Below are 16451 nucleotides of genomic sequence, written 5' to 3'. Positions count from 1 at the left end.
AGCCTCAGTGGGAAATGGAGAAAGAGGGTTCAGGTTGGGTGGGGTGAGAGGGCCCAAGTCTGTTATAGTTCTGAAAAAAACGCAGTGTCTCAGGAACTGTGTGGGCAGTCACACCACAATGTGGACATGGGTGGGGCTATCAGGATACTTTTCCACCTTGTCGCCTTCCTAGTAGTGGAGAGGTCTCTGACTTGTCTGGCCAGCAGTCCAGACATAGAACAGGGGCAAAGGCAAGTCACAGGCCACAATCTTGCCTGGAAACTCCAACAAATCCAATTCCTAACGAGTCATTCTACCTCATCCTCCCCAGCTGGGACCTGCCTTGGCGCCCAACTGCTCATCACGACAGATGTTAAGATGCCAGCTGCAGGCCCAGGTGCTGCCTGGGACCAGTTGGGTATGCAGCTTCCTTCTCTCTGCTTTGCAGAGGAGGTTGGCAAGGACCCTGCATAGAGGAGAGAGAGGCTATCCTTGTTGAAGAGCCAGCAGCACAGCTTGTGGTCTACAGGATGAAGGGCAGCCACATGCAGAGGTGCAAGTGGGGGGAGGGCTTCCTGGAAGAGGTGGCCACAGCCGTGTTGTACTTTGTGCTCAGGCGTAGCCTGGGCAAAACTACCATGCCTGCAGCCCATTTCTCATGGGGCCAGATTGGCAGGGGAGGGAGCTTCTGGGATCACTGGACCAAAATGTCCATTAAGAGGAGGGAGAGGCCAAGAAGGATGCATCCCCAGGCCCCTGAGCAGACTCCTGCCTGAGCTGCCCATCCGATATGGGAGGCCCCTCAAGAGCCATTTCTGGTAAATGGGAACAGCGTAGCAGCAGCCTTCCTGTGTGAGAACCAAGAGACTGGTGCAAATGGGGGAGGTAAAGGAAGAAGGGGTGTGTGTGTGTGTGCTATCATCACCTTAGGCCAGCCATCTGTTGGGCCAAGCCATGGCCAAACCACCAGACTTGACCCAGGGGGTTCACCATCCCTCTGTCCAGAAAGCCCTGCCAATTCTTGTTCACCCTTAAAAGCCAGTGCTCAGGAAGTTGACTGGCCTGGTCCCATTCAGTCCTGCTCCAATGGCTAGCAGAACAGGCTTCAAGCTCACGATATGCCCACACCAGGCCAGGTCTGATTCATTTCCCCCCCGCAGCAGCCAGCAGGATTCTTGGCACAAGCAGGTGATGGCTAGGGATTCACTGCTGCAAAGACCTCAGTGTCCTCATCCATGAATTGGGGTACCACATCCTGCCTGGAGCTTGCAGGAGGATGAAAAGGGTGGGCTCTGTTCTGCAAAGGCCTCCTGCATCCTGGTTGCCCACCATGCTAGTACTCAGCAATCCCATACCTTTACTGTAACCCACCCAGCCAGTTTGCTATCTAGCCTGCCAGGGCCTCAGCTGCTCACTTCTGAAGTGCTTACCTCTCCTTAGTGTCCCTCCTCAACCCACTCCACTGGGCTTCCTGGAGCACTGTGGTCCAGGGCCACCTGACTCAGAGCCCAGGTCATATTTGCAAGGCCCTAGGTTCAACCTCTAAGCAAGGGGCCCCGGGGACTAAGTCTCCCCAAGCCAGGCTTCAAGCAAGGGGTGGTGGGACTCCAGGACGCCCTCTCCAGGGCTACAGGCAATGCCAGGCGGGGGAGCAGAGCCAGTGCTAAACAAAATGCGAACGACGCGAAGCCCCTCCCGCGCAGCCGCGGGGTCCTGGTCCCCGCAAGTGTCCCTACCTCTGGCCCACGTCGCTGCCCACGGAGCCCCCGCCGCGGGCCGGCAGTAGCGGGCTGAGCCCGTGCGGCTCCTCAGGGGCTGCAGCGCCGGCTGGGGTGTCCCCCGGACCCGCCTTGCCCTCGGACGGCGAGCGCGGCAGCTTGGCCCGCGCCATCCTGCGGGAGCGCTTGGCGCGGGTGGCGGAGGCGGGGGCGGCGCCGGGCGCAACCACCGCGCACCTCACCCCCAACACGCAGCACAGTGGAATGGTCCAGAGTGGGGAGGGTGTCAGCTTGGCTCCCCGTGCACCAAGGTCGGCTCCAGGCTCTTGTCCCAACCTGGATGCCTCAGGGAGGACGCAGTTCCAGTGTACAGCTGTCTTACCCCGACTCCTACCAGAAGTAATAGTAATGGTGATAACGGTCATTGCGCTGAAGAGAGATGGGATGCAGAAAGGGTTGCACAGCTCATGTGGCCCTTGGTAGCTCACCTCCAGAGGAAGTTTGATGGAGAGAGAAGATAGCCATCTCTGCTGGGCATCTACCACATCACAGGGTACTCTTGTGTGTCCTGGGAACCATGGTGTATTGCTCAGGATGGCAGGAAGCCCAGAGTTCCACCCATCCTCTAAGTCCCACCTCTGGGCCTCACGGAGTGAAGTGGGCCCACTCTTCTAGTCAGATGGGAAATGGTACGTGTGCTCATTCTCCCTGATGTTGATGTTTAGGGTCCTCACCCTCCAATTCTATCTCAGGGCTGTCAGGGTTGATGCCTGAATTGTACTGAGTTCCCATCTTTTTTTTTTTTTTCAAGACAGGGTTTCTCTGTGTAGCCCTGGATGTCCTGGAACTCACTCTGTAGACCAGGCTGGCCTCGAACTCAGAAATCCGCCTGCCTCTGCCTCCCAAGTGCTGGGATTAAAGGTGTGCGCCACCACTGCCCAGCAGCAGCTTGGGTTCCCATCTTAGGTGTGGTCACTCCAGATACAGTCTATTAGTCTGTGCCAGGTACCTGGGGACTTACACAGTCTCACCTCACAACCTGAGCAGGACCTGGGGAGATAGCACAGAATTATTAAAGTCCTTGCAACACAAGGATGGAACTTGTGTTCAAGTCCCAACACATACATTAAAAAAAAAAAAAAAAAAAAAAAAAAAAAAAAAAAAAAAAAAAAAGCCAGACATGGTGATAGCACACACTTAAAATCGGAGACCTGGGAGAGCAGAGGCAGGAAATCCCTGGAGGTTGCTGGCCAGCTGGCCTCACCAAATTGGTGTGCTCCAGTGCCAGGAAGAGACCTCATCTTGAAATACAAAAGCAAGTGGAAAAAACCAAGGGAGAAATTGAGGAAGACAGCTGAGGTTGTTTCCAGTCTCTACACACATGTGCATGCAGACATATCACCCATGCACAACGCACACAGGCCTACACTCACACGAACAGACACATACACTCTCTCCCCGACACACACACGAAACCAAACCAAAGTCATGACAACCTGAGCAGTGTGCAGTGGGGAAACTGAGGATAAAGCGGTTCCCCCCACTAAACGGACGCAGTAAGAAACAGAGCATTTGAAGGGGAGACAGGCTGACTCAGAGATACCTGGTATGGTTTTTCTAGCCCAGACTATCCATTTCACAGCTGAGGTGGCTCACCCAGGACAACAGCTGGGTGTTTTACAGCTGGCCTGCCCTACAGTTTTTCTTTTAAACTTGAATAAAATTGCCTTTGTGTTAAAAAAAAAAGACTGCCTTGTTGTCTTTTCCAATTATCTGCTTCAGCTCCAAGTCCTCATAAAAACAGCCCTCAGTCTCTGAGCTAATATCCATGCGAGCATCCCCTGACTACACTTCAGCACAGCTCATGTGGCCATAGAGGAACAAAGCATTTGTGCTCAGTGAGTGCCCCTGCAGATAGAAGCCTCTTTGCCCTTCCTGGGAACCCAAGAAGGGACCATGAAACTTCCCAAGGGCATGTTGTGGGATGAGTCACAGTAATGTGTGGGACTCAGACTAAGAGACAACAGGGCACAACACAGGATGCTGTGTGCACAGACTGCAGTGCACAGACAGTGCTAGTAGGACTTTGGGAAACTTAGGGTCACCAAGGAGCAAGGGTAGAAGGTTGCATTAGTGTCAGGGATGCAGGGCTCCATGCTCAGAGAGAACACATTTGCATCCCTGAGCAACGTGGGCTGTTCAGAGGCCACATCTGCAGAGCACAGTGGGACAGAGACCTCGCTGCTTGCTTCAGCGTGTGTGGCTGTTCTGTGTTTATTTTCTGAGTACAGCGAGTCTCCATGTGTCCATCTGAATTCCCTGAGTAGAATCGGATAACAGACAAGAGTCTGAGTTGAGCATTTCACCTGGCATGACTTCAAGCTGATGCCTGTGAAGAACCTCATAGTGGTAGTGGGGAATCTAGGGCAGGGAGGACTCTGCTGCACTTGTTGCTAAATCACATAGATCAGAGCACGTATAATTTAAGCACGATCATCACCTCTGCTTCCAGAGTCCAGTGCTGTTTCTTATGGAGCTCTTTGGCACCTGGACACAGAGGAGAGTTTCCAGATGTCAGAGAACCTGTTATGGAGTGAGGCAAAGAAGAGAAGATGGGTGCCAGGCTTGGACAGTCTGTAGTCCCAAGGCTCAGGATGAACGACATAGAAACCAAGGTATAAATGATCCTCCTTTTAGGAACACCAGGCTATAGGTGACACTGAAAGTGGCCTTGCATAGAGGAATGTGAAGCTCCGAGCCAACTGGATGGAGTCCCTGTGGGTGAAACCTGCGCAAAACAACCACAACTCAAGGGCAGCCTCCGAGACCCAGAGGAGATAAACCAATGTATAAAAGGACAGAATCCAGTTCCTGAGACCCAAGCCAGGACAGGACAAAGCAACATCACACACATTCACAAAACAGTGTCAGAAGCAGGGTACTAAGAACGAGAAGATGACAGTCCTAGGACTTAAAAAAAAAAAAAAAAGGAATGGGAGATAAGGACTACTATACCCAGCTAATATGTTACCCAAGTCTGCAGGTGAAATCCCAAGAGCAGAGCAGTGTACAAGAACCTGGCATGCATGCAGATGCCCTGCCTGAGAGAAAAATAACCTTGAAGATTTGGCCTCTTCACTTGGTCACCATTTTAGGCTAAAGTGGGACAATCATAAATCCTGAGAATTCTTCCCACAGTTTGGTGGTGGTAAATGGGTGGAAGCAGGTAGCTGTCCTGACTTGCATTGTTGTCTAGCTGGGGAGATATCAGATCTTAACCTCTCAATAAGATCATTCCTTCAGACTGTCCCTGCAGAAAGGGCATGGGGCCCTACAGCATGCCCAGCTGGACGACCTGAAAACTGGGAGTGTGTGGGGTGCTGTGATTCAAAATAAAGATGCTCTGAGCTGGGACTACGGACCTAACATTATCCTCGCCGGAGAGGCAGTCCATGGAGAAGGACATCTTCAGGCAGGGGTGTTCTTAGGGCATTGCCAGAGAGCGAGGAAGTCACAGCAAGGACATTCATAAGATCTAAAATGGAGGGAGGTCCAGAGCTGAGCTCACATAGCCCTTCCCACCTCTGGGGTTCTGGAAAGGTAGTGTGGAGAAGGAACAGAAATGGTGTGGCTACATAAAGCCAGGAGATGAGAGAGCCCCAGTGGCTATGCACCATAAGGACAGGTCATGAGTCAGTCCATGAGAGAACACCACTCAGCCTCTGCAGAGAGGAAGTCTGCCACAGGCTACCACAGAGGTAGATGTTGTGCTGATAAAGAAGCCATTCAGAAAAAGACAGGTCCTGTGAGACTCGGTTTCTATGAAGTCCCAGAGTCCTTGGCTCCATAAAGACACGCAGTGCAAGGCGGATGCAGGGGCTGGGGCGAAGGACTCAACGTTAATGGGGATGGACAGGGCTGGGGATGCACAGCAGCGTGACTATGCTTACTTACCAGGCAAGGGAAATGACTCTAAAGACAGGGAGCCTGGCTATCAGCAAAACCTAGCCCCAGGCCAGAAGGAAATGCTGGCCACCAGGGCTGGAAGCACCTCTCAGAGTAATGAGCACAAGGTTCAATAAAAGCAGCTCTGAGAGACCAGATAAGTAAGCTTATCTCCACAGCGGAAGTAGAGAGAGTTTTACAACTCAGGCTTTCTGGGAGCCCAGGCACTACCCCAATATTACAGAGTGAATCAAATCCAATCCAAAGAGATTGCTGGAAATGGAATTACTGACCAGGCCAATGGCTCTGATCACTTGGCAGAGGTTGACACTGACCAGGCATCAGAGTGGAAAACACTGTTCCAACAGGTCTTTGGACCCCATGGGTAGGACCTCCAACTGACCTCATGTGTTTAAATACACTTAACATGTAGAAACACACTCTACAGGGCAGGGAGAGCTACGCAATAAATTCCAGGAAAATAAGCCACAGGACACAGTACATTGGGATATTCATCATCCTCAGTCTACTGAGCTAGAAGGACAAAGGACATTTGTGGATGCAGATGGGGAAGGGTGTCTATCAAGGGCTGAAGGAGGAGGCTTTGGGATTTCCTCAGGGGAAGAAGTATATGGGAACAATAGTTCATAGGCAGATCTGGTGGAAGAAAAGGAGAGGCAGAGAACTATTACACCCTGTGAAAATATCGCCCAAATGCCAGATACAGAGATGTCTCAGGTGTAGGGCAGCACACAGGAGCATGACACAGGCACGAATACCTCTTTTCGGGAGGGTGGATGACTTCAAAGGTTATTTGCAGACAGTTCTAAGAAATTCCAAATTGAATTGCTCCAGAATGGAAGGGGGCAAACGGATGCCTCTGGTCAGCAGGAGCTCATGGAAGTGGGTTTGCAGCAAGTGTTAGATAATTATTCAAAATCTGGCTACAGAACAGATTGCAGTGATTTTAAAGCTTGTCGAGTAAAGAGAATAATATAATTAGCAAACACTGGGAGTGTGCGGGGTGCTGTGATTCAAAATAAAGATGCTCTGAGCTGGGACTATGGATCTAACATTATCCTCATTGGATGGGGAGGGGGGTGACAGATGTTTACGAGAGGCCCACAGTCCTTAGGTGTATGGAGAAGGAGCTAGTTCTTCAAGTGATCTTGTGGTGATAAAGGGGGAAATGTAACTGCCAGTGGGCCTATCTGGTCAGTTTTAATGGGGATACCTGAGTCCAGAGGCAACATCAGGCAAGTCTGGTCCAGTAGGTCTCAGACTCAGAGTCCAACTTACAAAGGACTAGAGAAGCTAGATCCCCATGAAGAGGCCACTAGATACTCAGAGCCAGAAGGGCCAGAGGCTGCTTACAGTTACTGTGCTTACTGCTAGGATCAGCACACGCTATTGTTTTGGTCCTGTAGATCAGACCAGGCACGGTCAATTCTACATCTCATGAGCCTTAGGTCCAAGTGTCAGCAGGTTGGTTGCTCATACGGGAATTTGAGAGGAAATATGCTTCCATGACAGTCCGGCACAGTCAACAGAACATACAGTACATAAGCACATGAGGGTTTGCTGGGGAACTGGCTCACACGATAAACGGTGGAGGCTCTATCCTACAACAGGCCAAGTGCAGGGCGAGACCTTGGGTGATACAGAGAGACCCAGGACATGTCACCTGTACATTAAATTTCTTTGGCTTATGTTTTGACATTTTCTTTCTCAACTTCCGCTACCCTCCCCTGCTCAAGTAAAATATCCCAAATCTGCTTATCTGGCCAATGCTCTCTCAGTGACTGAAGTCCAGGCCTTTGCCTCTCTCTTATAATGTGGACACGTGTGACTGCATTTCAGGATAACGTTTCTTTCTCAAATCTCCTATACAACCACCCTCAAGGTAACATAGTTTTAGGCAAGGTCCCAGGAACCAGACATGGACGTATTTGAACGTTTTTTTTTTTTTCAGTGACCTGGGAAAGGGTCTCGGGCAGACTCCTTAGCTCTGTAGGTGCTCCTTGACTCTCCAGAGGCCTCTCCTGCCAAGAGGATGCAGGTGGATGTGAGGCAAGCCAGGTGTCACAGAGGGTGCTGCAGGAAAGGGGCAGGTTGTTCTGGAGCCGGGGAGGGCAGAAAACACTTTTGGTACCCATGGGTGGGAACTGCCTGGCCCAAGGCCACAACTTCCTCTGAGGACACTACAGCTTATTGAGAGGCTCAACAGGGTCCCCTCTAGACTGGAGACGTAGGACTAAGCTCCCCTTTCCATACTGAGCCTATGCAAATGAATCAAGTTAACAGTGGGACAGGGCGAGGTCTTTGAGTTGAGTCGGCCAGGACCTTGAGGGGCAAGGCAGCTTTTACTTCCTGGGGTGGCAGGTGGCACTTGCTAGGAGTTTCTTAAGATTGGAAGGGGCTTGTGGGTGGAGAGGTGGAGCAAGAAGGACCTCTCACAGGTCAGGCCCTAAAGGTGTGGCTCTGCCCACATCTAAAGCAACAGAAGATGGATAGGGGAACTTCTGGGCTCAGAACCTCACCATGCATTCTCCCAGACTGTCTCTGCTCTATCTCTGACTCTCCTGTCCAAGCACTTCATGGGACTCGGGACCCAAGGATCGGACCATGCACCTGCAAAGCTGGGATTCACTTTGGCTTGCTACTTGATGGCTGCCCTGCCCAGCACAGAGCTATGAAGAATCCCACACAAGTTCTGAGCAGCCGTGAAGCTCCTTCATCCATCCTATCCTGTGCAGCCTGCTCAGAACATCTTCCTTTCCTGGCTTTTGCTATCCCCCTCCCCCACGACAGGCTATTTCCCCCAGCAAGCTCAGGGACTCATCACCTAGAGGATGGCAACTCTTCTTGACTGCAAAGGGCCCCTTTTCTAGACTCTCAGGGAACTCGAGGTTGGAAGGATGCAGTCTCCACCATCAGCCTCAGTCTTCAGGATCAGCTGGCAGGCTGGCTCTCATTGTTTTTGCATGATGGCTGGCCTGCCAGGAGGTTCCTACTGCGTTCCACCTCATCTGGTATGGGGTGGGCCTCTCTTATGGCATTTCTACTTTCTAGTATATCTCCAGGCTACTTAGATTCTCTAGGAAAACAGCCTAGCCCCAGATGTGGCTTGACAGTCAGATGCCATCTTCAGAGCTGGTACCATGGGGCCTGGCATAGCACATTCCTCATTAGTGGCTTCCAGCTTCTTGGCTCTGGCTTCTTATGACACCTATGACCTCTGATGGTGGTATTAGTGTTTTTGGGCCACCATAACTGAGTGCCTTGAAGCCAAATGCCCTATGAGCTCTTAGTGCTGGAGGACAGATGTCCAGAGTTGGAGCTGGCTGGCCCAGGCCATGTTGGTTCTGTAGATCATAGCTATGTGGCCCCAGCAATATCTACTTCTAAGACCCTGTCCCTCACTGGTGACCATGTGTCTAGCCCCTTAAGCTTAAGAGGCTGATGTCCATATGACTATCTCTCTCTCTCTCTCTCTCTCTCTCCCCTATTCTCTGTGTTGTAGATATATGTGCATGTACGTGTGTAGAGGCCAGAGAACACCATTTGGTATCATACTCAGTAAACTCCACAGTTCTTCCTTTGTGACAGGGTCTCTCACTGGCTTGGAGTTCACCAATTAGGCCGACTGGTTGGCCAGCCAATCTCCATTTCTGCCTCCCCGGTACTGGGATGATAAGGACCAGCCACCACACCTGGCCTGTGAGCAGTCAACGTGCTTGCTCTAAGAACCCCATTTTCCAGCACCTGCTAGATGCCTCCAGGAACCTGGGGGGATGCTTCTGACCTTCAAGACTGTGAGAATAGCTGTGCTTCTCTGGAGCTGCTTCTGAGGATTATTCAATGCCTGCTCATGACTGCCCACAACTGAAAGAGATAAAGGGCAAACAAAAGATGCCCCCCTGTTTGCATCCAAATGGAAGAGCTCAGAGTGGCATGCGGCAGGCTATAGGAAGTGTGTGGGAAATCAGGGGAATCCCCAGAAACTGTAGGGTCCCTCTCCCAACTAATCCTGACCCCAGAGGACCTTCCCCCCACCCCCAACACATGGCCCAGCCCTCTGCGTTCTGTTTTATGCTAATTCAGGAGGAATCTGATTTTAAGTCACGCAAGTGAGTCACTAGGATGTGGGCATAGAACATGGGCTTAGAAGGCCAAGATAGATATGTGTCTAGCTGTGTTGACTCAGAGGATGAGATATATGAGTTTAGCCCCTGGAGATGCCAGATCCATCTTCTCAGGGTGTCTCTGGACATCACAGGCATGGACATGAAGGGACTAGACTAGTCAACTGATGGTGTACAACTAAGGTGGTGTCTTGTGTGAATGAAGACATGGGCCCCAGGGTGCTTCTCAGGTGGTGCTCTCTTAACTCACAAATGTACCTTGGACTGACAGCTCTCATTGCCCCTGTATTCTATTATATTTATCCTAGCCCATCTCCCATCTATTCTGCTTGTTCTGCTTGTTTGTAGCCTCCTAGGGCCCAAGCTCTGGGGTGGTGGTCCAAGTCCCAGATCCCATGCCCAGGCAGGGATACCAGAAGGAGGAAGGTATAACTGACCCTGGGACTACTCTATATCGAGGGTCACCTGACTTCTCTGCCCCAAAGCTCACCTTCCAGGCTCTGCTCCTTGTTACGGAGCTCAGTGTATAGTAGGGGACAGATCATCCAACTCCCTGTATAGCTAAGTGTAGAGGCATGGTCAACCCCTCACCCCATGTACAACTGAGTGTAGAGACATGTGGAAACCAGCCCTGGTCCTGGACAATGATCTGAAAAGTCTCAACCTATATCTTGCTTAGGACACCTGAGAGTACCGGAACATTCCAGAATCTTTCAGACCCTGTCCTCATTTTTCCTGCTGAAACCAGGCCTTGATTCAACCATCTAGGAGGCACAAGAGTATAACCACGGGGCACAGAGAGATGGAGAGAGAGCACACTGACATCTAAGTGAGCTCCTGGAGTCCAGGGAGCTGGCCCTTCTGACCTTGGTGACCCCTAGCTGAGCGCCCCAGCCCAGAGAAGGATGCAGGTTAAGTCAGGCAGCAGTTCACGGCCTGTCCCGTTCATCAGTCGAGCCTTTGCAGAGCCAGGGAAGCACCTAGATGCTGTTTGAAATGAAGTCCCTGTGGGAGGCAGCACCGTCTGATGTTTTCCTGGGTTCAGAAGCCTTGGGCAGGAAACACAGGACAGAAACCCAGTGCCAGTCAGTGGGCAGCAGTGCTTAGCTTGCTCCAGGGCCTCACAGGCCTATCATCATCTCCTGCTCTGTCCTCTGCCATGGCAGTTCCCATCTCCTGCCCCATCAGTTCACTTGAAGTCTGCTCTTGGCAGGTATGAAGCCCCAGTCAGCTGGGTAGCTCCAGTCTTGAGTGTGCCGGAGATGCTACTGTGCTTTCTGGGGTTCCTAGCTCCATCTCTGATCCTGTGCTCTGGCCTTTCCTTGGTTGCCTCATCCCTCATCGCCAGTAGTACCCCGCTTCCTTCTTGAACCCCTTTTGTCACCTTGGACTCTTGACCAGGCATGACCTACATATCCCACCCACTACCACCCTGGCTCAAGCCAGGCCACACCCTCCATCGTCGAAGCTCCTTTTCCATTTCTGAACAAGTATTACTGGATGCTTGTTCCTCTTGTGTGTGTTAACTTGGGATCCATAAGGGCTCCTGGTCAAGGCCCAAGGAACCTCCAAAGGAGAACTAGATGTGTCCCTAATACTTCCCACCTTAGAGCTACCCTCGAGGGCTTCATGCAAACTCTGGTCCCAGAGCCCTCTGGTCACCTACTGCTGGCTCAAGGTGCAAATAGGAGGCTACTTGTCCTGGAAGGGATGTACAGAGAGTGGGGTGGGGTGGGGTGGGGTGCAAGCAAGGCTGCCCAGCAGAGGCAGAGCTGAGGGTTCTGGATCCGAATGGTAATATGCAGCAGAAGAGGCAGACTACAAGGGTAGGGGTAAGGACAGGGCATCGGAAGCTGTGGGAGTGGTCAGGATGTGGAGCCAGGCCCTGGTCCCCAGGGCAAGCTCGTTCAAGAGTGATGAGGAGGGCACTTAGTGGGCATCCAGCTATCCAGCGGAGTTCTCCACTCCCAGCCCAGCCCCACCCCTTCAGCAGCACTGCCCAGCCCAGCTCTATGGTCATTAACAATCTCAGTGAGTAGTTCTGAGTGCAGGGCTGTCCCTCGAGGCACCTTTCCTTAATCTCGGTGTTGGAGACTTGGGTAGAGGGCCTGCATCTCATGAGAAGGGTTCAGCTTAGTCCCCAAAGGGTAACTTGGTACACTTTCAGTTCCTGACAGGAAGGGAAAGGAGGTCCCACGGGCTCTCTACCCCCATGGCTCTCCTCAATGGGGGACACCCCACTGCCCTGGCCACAGGGCACTTTCTGCTTCCCATTTTTTATGATTCTGTCAGAACGTTCTCAATGCTTTTGCCTCAGAGAAGTGAGCTGAGCTCCACTGTCTGAGAGTTAGGGACAGCACAGATGGGGCCTGCACTGGCCTGCCGTCTTCAGCAGCACCTTGGACCCCTGAAGACTTCCCTTCAGGTTTGAACTGAGCAGACTAATCCAGGGACAAACCTGCTTTCACCTGCCTAGAGCCCAGCCAGTGGTGACCTACTAGGTCCTATCTTCCCATGGCTGGCTCTTCTGAGCAGCCTGGTAGTGCCCTGTTCATCCTGTGGACAAAGGGCCAGTGGTGGTACTGAAGCCTTAGTCACTCTTACAGACCAGGACAAGACTCTGAGATTCAGACACTCCGTCAACACCACAGCCTGAGGCCTCTCATAACACCCTCTCAGGAGTCTTCATACATTTACAGGGAGAATGTGAGTCTATACCCCCGCCCCCAGATCAGGGAACTTGGAGGGGTAGATCTGGGTGGAGAGTATACCCAACCTCTTTAAGATGCCCAGGACTCCTGCAGCTGGGACAGTAAGGTATCATAAGGGGCAAGGCCTTGGTCTAGAACCTTGAATGCAACAGGAGCCACTGAGCTCTCTCTGACTGTTCCCCGCCCCTCGAAGGTCTCAGACCTTAGCACAGATGGTGGGAGTTTATCCAGAGTAACATGGGCCCCAGTGTGGGTGAGATCTCAACTCCACCCCTCATGGGCTGTGTGCAGTGCTCAGTGTCCTTAAGAGTGCCCAGGCTGGCGGTGCAGCCTCATGTGCACATGTGGGTGGCTGAGCACCTCCCTGTCAAGGCCTCGGAAGCTGCAGTGACTCACCGGCAGTAGCTTTATTCCTCTGGGGAACAGGAAACCCACACGGCCCTTCCTGCCTGCTTACAGCCTTCCAAGAGTCGGGGGGCATATCACCCCACTTTTGCCCAGCAGAGCTAATTGTGGGGCAAGACCAGTGGGCAAAGAGGGAGGTGCTAAACCTCTAACCTGAGCCTGTCCTGTGCTGGGACACAGTTAGCCCAGCACCCCCTGCCCCCACTGAGACCACTACCCCAGGCTGTGAGGGTTCTATGCTACATCCCCCTGGTGCAGAAGCCCATTGCCTGCAGCCTGGGACCTCTCTGCAGCTGGCTACTCCAGAGAACTCCTGGGAGTAAGCAGGGCAGATAGAGCCTGCCTTCCCTCTGTCCCTGTCTAAGCCCTCCTAGACACATGGCACAGTTGCTTAGGCCAACATCATAGTAGTGGAGAAGGGTTCCCAGTGCCATCCTCCACTTTGAGAACCAGTGATGATGCAGAAGGAAGAGGAGACAGGTATGGAGGAGGGGGAGGGAAGGGACAAAGCTTTGGAGGGAGTGACAGCAGGACCATCGGGCAGGTTCCAGGCAGCAGGAGGGACCTCCTCTGCCCTCTCCACATTCAGCTTGAAGTCTGTGCTGGGTCTGTGTACACACAGGGCTCAGATGCTCTGGAGCAGACCTCAGCCCACACTTTTCTGTATCACCTGCCTGTGATGAGAACCTAGGGGCTCAGAGGGACCAAAGCCTGGAAGTCATGAGAGGCCAGACTCACCCACTCCGGTGATACTAAAGAAGCTCCCGGGAGAAAGATAGCTTTAGAGATAAGGGAGTGACTTGGAAGGGAAGGGAAATATTCTGAGAGTCGAGGGTTGTGCCAACCCTGGCTTTGTTTAATCTTACTGTTTTAAAATTTATGTTTCATTATGTATCACAATTAAAAACATTGCACAAACTGCCACTGCCCTAACAACAGTCTCTCACCCCAGGGCAGAAGACAGCTGTTACCAGGCAGACTGTGGCTGCCACCCTATGGCTGACAACAGGAATCTTCACTATCCATGCCTGGAAAGGGAGGGAGGCAGTCTTTCAGCTACATCAGCTAGTCACTGGCATCTGTCCAGTCAGGCCCCAGGCACTTTGGGAAGACAGATGCCATTTCTTACCAAGCACTGGGAGAACTCTCCGCAGCTGCTAATTCCCGGAACTCACCGCATCCCAGTGGAGCAGGCACCAGGAGGGAGGGAGCGCTGACTTAAGAGGTCAGGCACAGGAAATGGGACTCACAGAAGCCCAAGCCCTGCCATGTGAAGTCCCCACCTGCAGATGGCAGAGCCAAGACAACCCATCTTTCCCTCTGTCTGAGCAGATGCGGCTAACTAGACCAAAGCCAGGGTCTTCCTCGGGCAGGTACGTGTATTACTGTAGCACTTGGTTCAAAAGACAAGAAAGCATGAAATCTAAATGCACCTCTAAAACCAGATGCAGTGACACACAGCTGCAAATCCCAGCACTCAAGGAGCTGAGGCAGGAGGATGCTGAATCAAAGCAAGCCTGGGCTACATAGCAAAAGACAAGTGAACAGACATGCCCGCACAAGATCCAAACTCCCTGGTTCTAACCAGTGAGGACTTGGAACACACACCCGTGCACATACGTCTCTGCCCTGCAGTTCTGAACACCCAGGGACATCTGTTAGAAAATCATCGGTCCAGTAGGCAAAGCAATGATCAAGATCACTCTGCACGCACTCCAGCTCTGAACACACTGACCTATTCACAAACATGATTCGTTCTCAGTAGTGATTTCCCAGTTGGTTGTTTCAAGTGCTCAGTGTGTGTCCTGACAATTTGCAGGCTCATGTACTTTCTGTCCTAACTCAAGGAACTACGCTGTTTGAGGGAAAGTGCATCCAAGTCCAAGGTTGGGGGAGACATAGCCCTGGGAAGGTGATGAACAGAAGAAGAAGTAGAAGTTTCTGATCATAAGCCAGCCTTTCCTAGTCTGCCAGTGTCCTTCACCATCTTCCCTTGCTGAAAGGAAAGCACCTCCCCTGAGGCTGGCAGCAAGAACACTAGTGTTTACCAAGAGAGTTATTTGGGGAAAAGGCAGAAAGAGACATTTCTTTCCAGCTTCCTGCCAAGCCCCTTCACTTAGGAGCTATTTCCATAGGATCATTCGGTTGACCCCTGCTTAAAGCACAGAGGAGAATTTGCGGTGAGGGAACGTCATACCGTCATACCGCCTTCACTCTGAAAATGTGACCATGCTGAAACGAGTCTGAAGGACACTGACCCCTGGTGACTACCTGGCTGGCTGCGGGGCTCCGCGGCCATAGTGCGTACAGACCTGACTGATCCTCAAATCAGTGGAGCGCTGGGGTTGGGGATGAGAACGGACGTCCGTGCACGGGGAGACAGAGTTAGCCCCCTACTCCACCCTCAACCCCCGTGCATCAGAGCCTGCAAGCACCCCCGCTTCCCGCTCCAGGTCCCCGCAGGAAGAGGCGCCGGATCCCAGCCCACCCAAAACTTTCTATCCAGGGAAACCGAGAAAGTTGAAGAACGTTGTGGCGGCTGCTGGGACGGAGCGGGGGTTGGGGTTGGGGTGGGGGGCGTGAAGGGTGCGCGTGCGCTCGTGCGGGACTCAGCACCGCGGACAGCTCCGTCACTTACCTATCGTCGTTCGGGAATGGCTGGTCTCCTAAAAGCAGGTCACGGAATCGGTACCTTGGCGGCAAGGGCAGCACCTCCGTGTCCAGGTCGTTCATTGTGAGGCGGCGGCGTCCAGGAGCACGTCCCCGCGGCCGACTTTCCCTGAGCAGGGTCGCCTGCAGGCACAAGGCAGCGCCCCCTCACCGCCCGCGCCCTTGCCGGTCGCGCGCAGACCCCTGCGAGCCCTTCCCAGCCTCCGCGACCCCCCGCGGGGGCGGGACAAGCACCTGCAGGGGGAGGGGCTGAGGGCGGAGCTCGGCGGGGGCGGGGCGCCTCCCGGGTCCTCCGGGCGGGCTTAAGGTTTTTCTTTTCCCAGGATATGTGTGTGTGTGTGTGTGTGTGTGTGTGTGTGTGTGTGTGTGTTTGTGTGTCGGGGGGGGGGCGGATGGGAGTGGTCATGGCTAACTCCAGAACATTGTTTACTTGAAGGTCCCTGGTCTTCCTTGAGTTGACATAGGAGCCCTCCTCTTCCCTGGACCCGAGCCAGGCAAGCCTCCCCGCCCCCACAATCGGCTCCAAGGCCAGTTGCTCAGCTTTTCTTCAGGTTCTGGAGCCAGCATCTCCACCCCCCCCCCCCCAAGGCCTCCTCTCAGCCTCTCACTGCTGACTGGCAAGAGGCAGTTTAAAAGGAGGCCCTCTAGGGCCAACAAATCAGAACAGATGAGATTCACGACTCTGGACTTCCAAGGACTCCTACCCCAATCGTGGGAGTCACTGATATGAGCTGGGACATGTGGAGCATGGGCTGGGGCAGCCTTATGTTCACCAGGAAGGTCTTGTCCCCAGCGGCCAGCAGTATGTCCACCCTTTGCCTTTTCTGGTCTTTCTCTCCCTCCATATCCATATTCAGCTGTACTAAACAGACACAGCA

General features: G+C 52.9%; 1 protein-coding gene across 9 annotated transcripts in view; it reads right to left on the bottom strand.

Annotated features, from left to right (window-relative positions):
* Kcnt1 (potassium sodium-activated channel subfamily T member 1) overlaps positions 1-15742 on the bottom strand; it is a 55426-nt gene extending 39684 nt beyond the window's left edge. For 3 of the 9 annotated variants that reach the window (XM_029474315.1, XM_029474314.1, XM_021184601.2), the window contains exon 1: positions 15542-15742. In XM_029474315.1, the coding sequence (XP_029330175.1) occupies positions 15542-15636 (95 nt within the window). In that variant the 5' untranslated portion in view covers positions 15637-15742. Of the gene's footprint in view, positions 1-1715; positions 1963-15541 lie in introns of those variants that run through there. The other 6 variants (XM_029474313.1, XM_029474311.1, XM_029474316.1 and 3 more) reach the window with 3 other exon arrangements.
* Between the last annotated feature and the right edge of the window lie 709 nt (positions 15743-16451).

Source organism: Mus caroli, chromosome 2 (assembly GCF_900094665.2).
Source record: "Mus caroli chromosome 2, CAROLI_EIJ_v1.1, whole genome shotgun sequence".
NCBI classification, from domain to species: Eukaryota; Metazoa; Chordata; class Mammalia; order Rodentia; family Muridae; genus Mus; species Mus caroli.
Note: the sequence above shows the minus strand (reverse complement) of the source record. Positions and strands in the feature narration are given on the sequence as shown.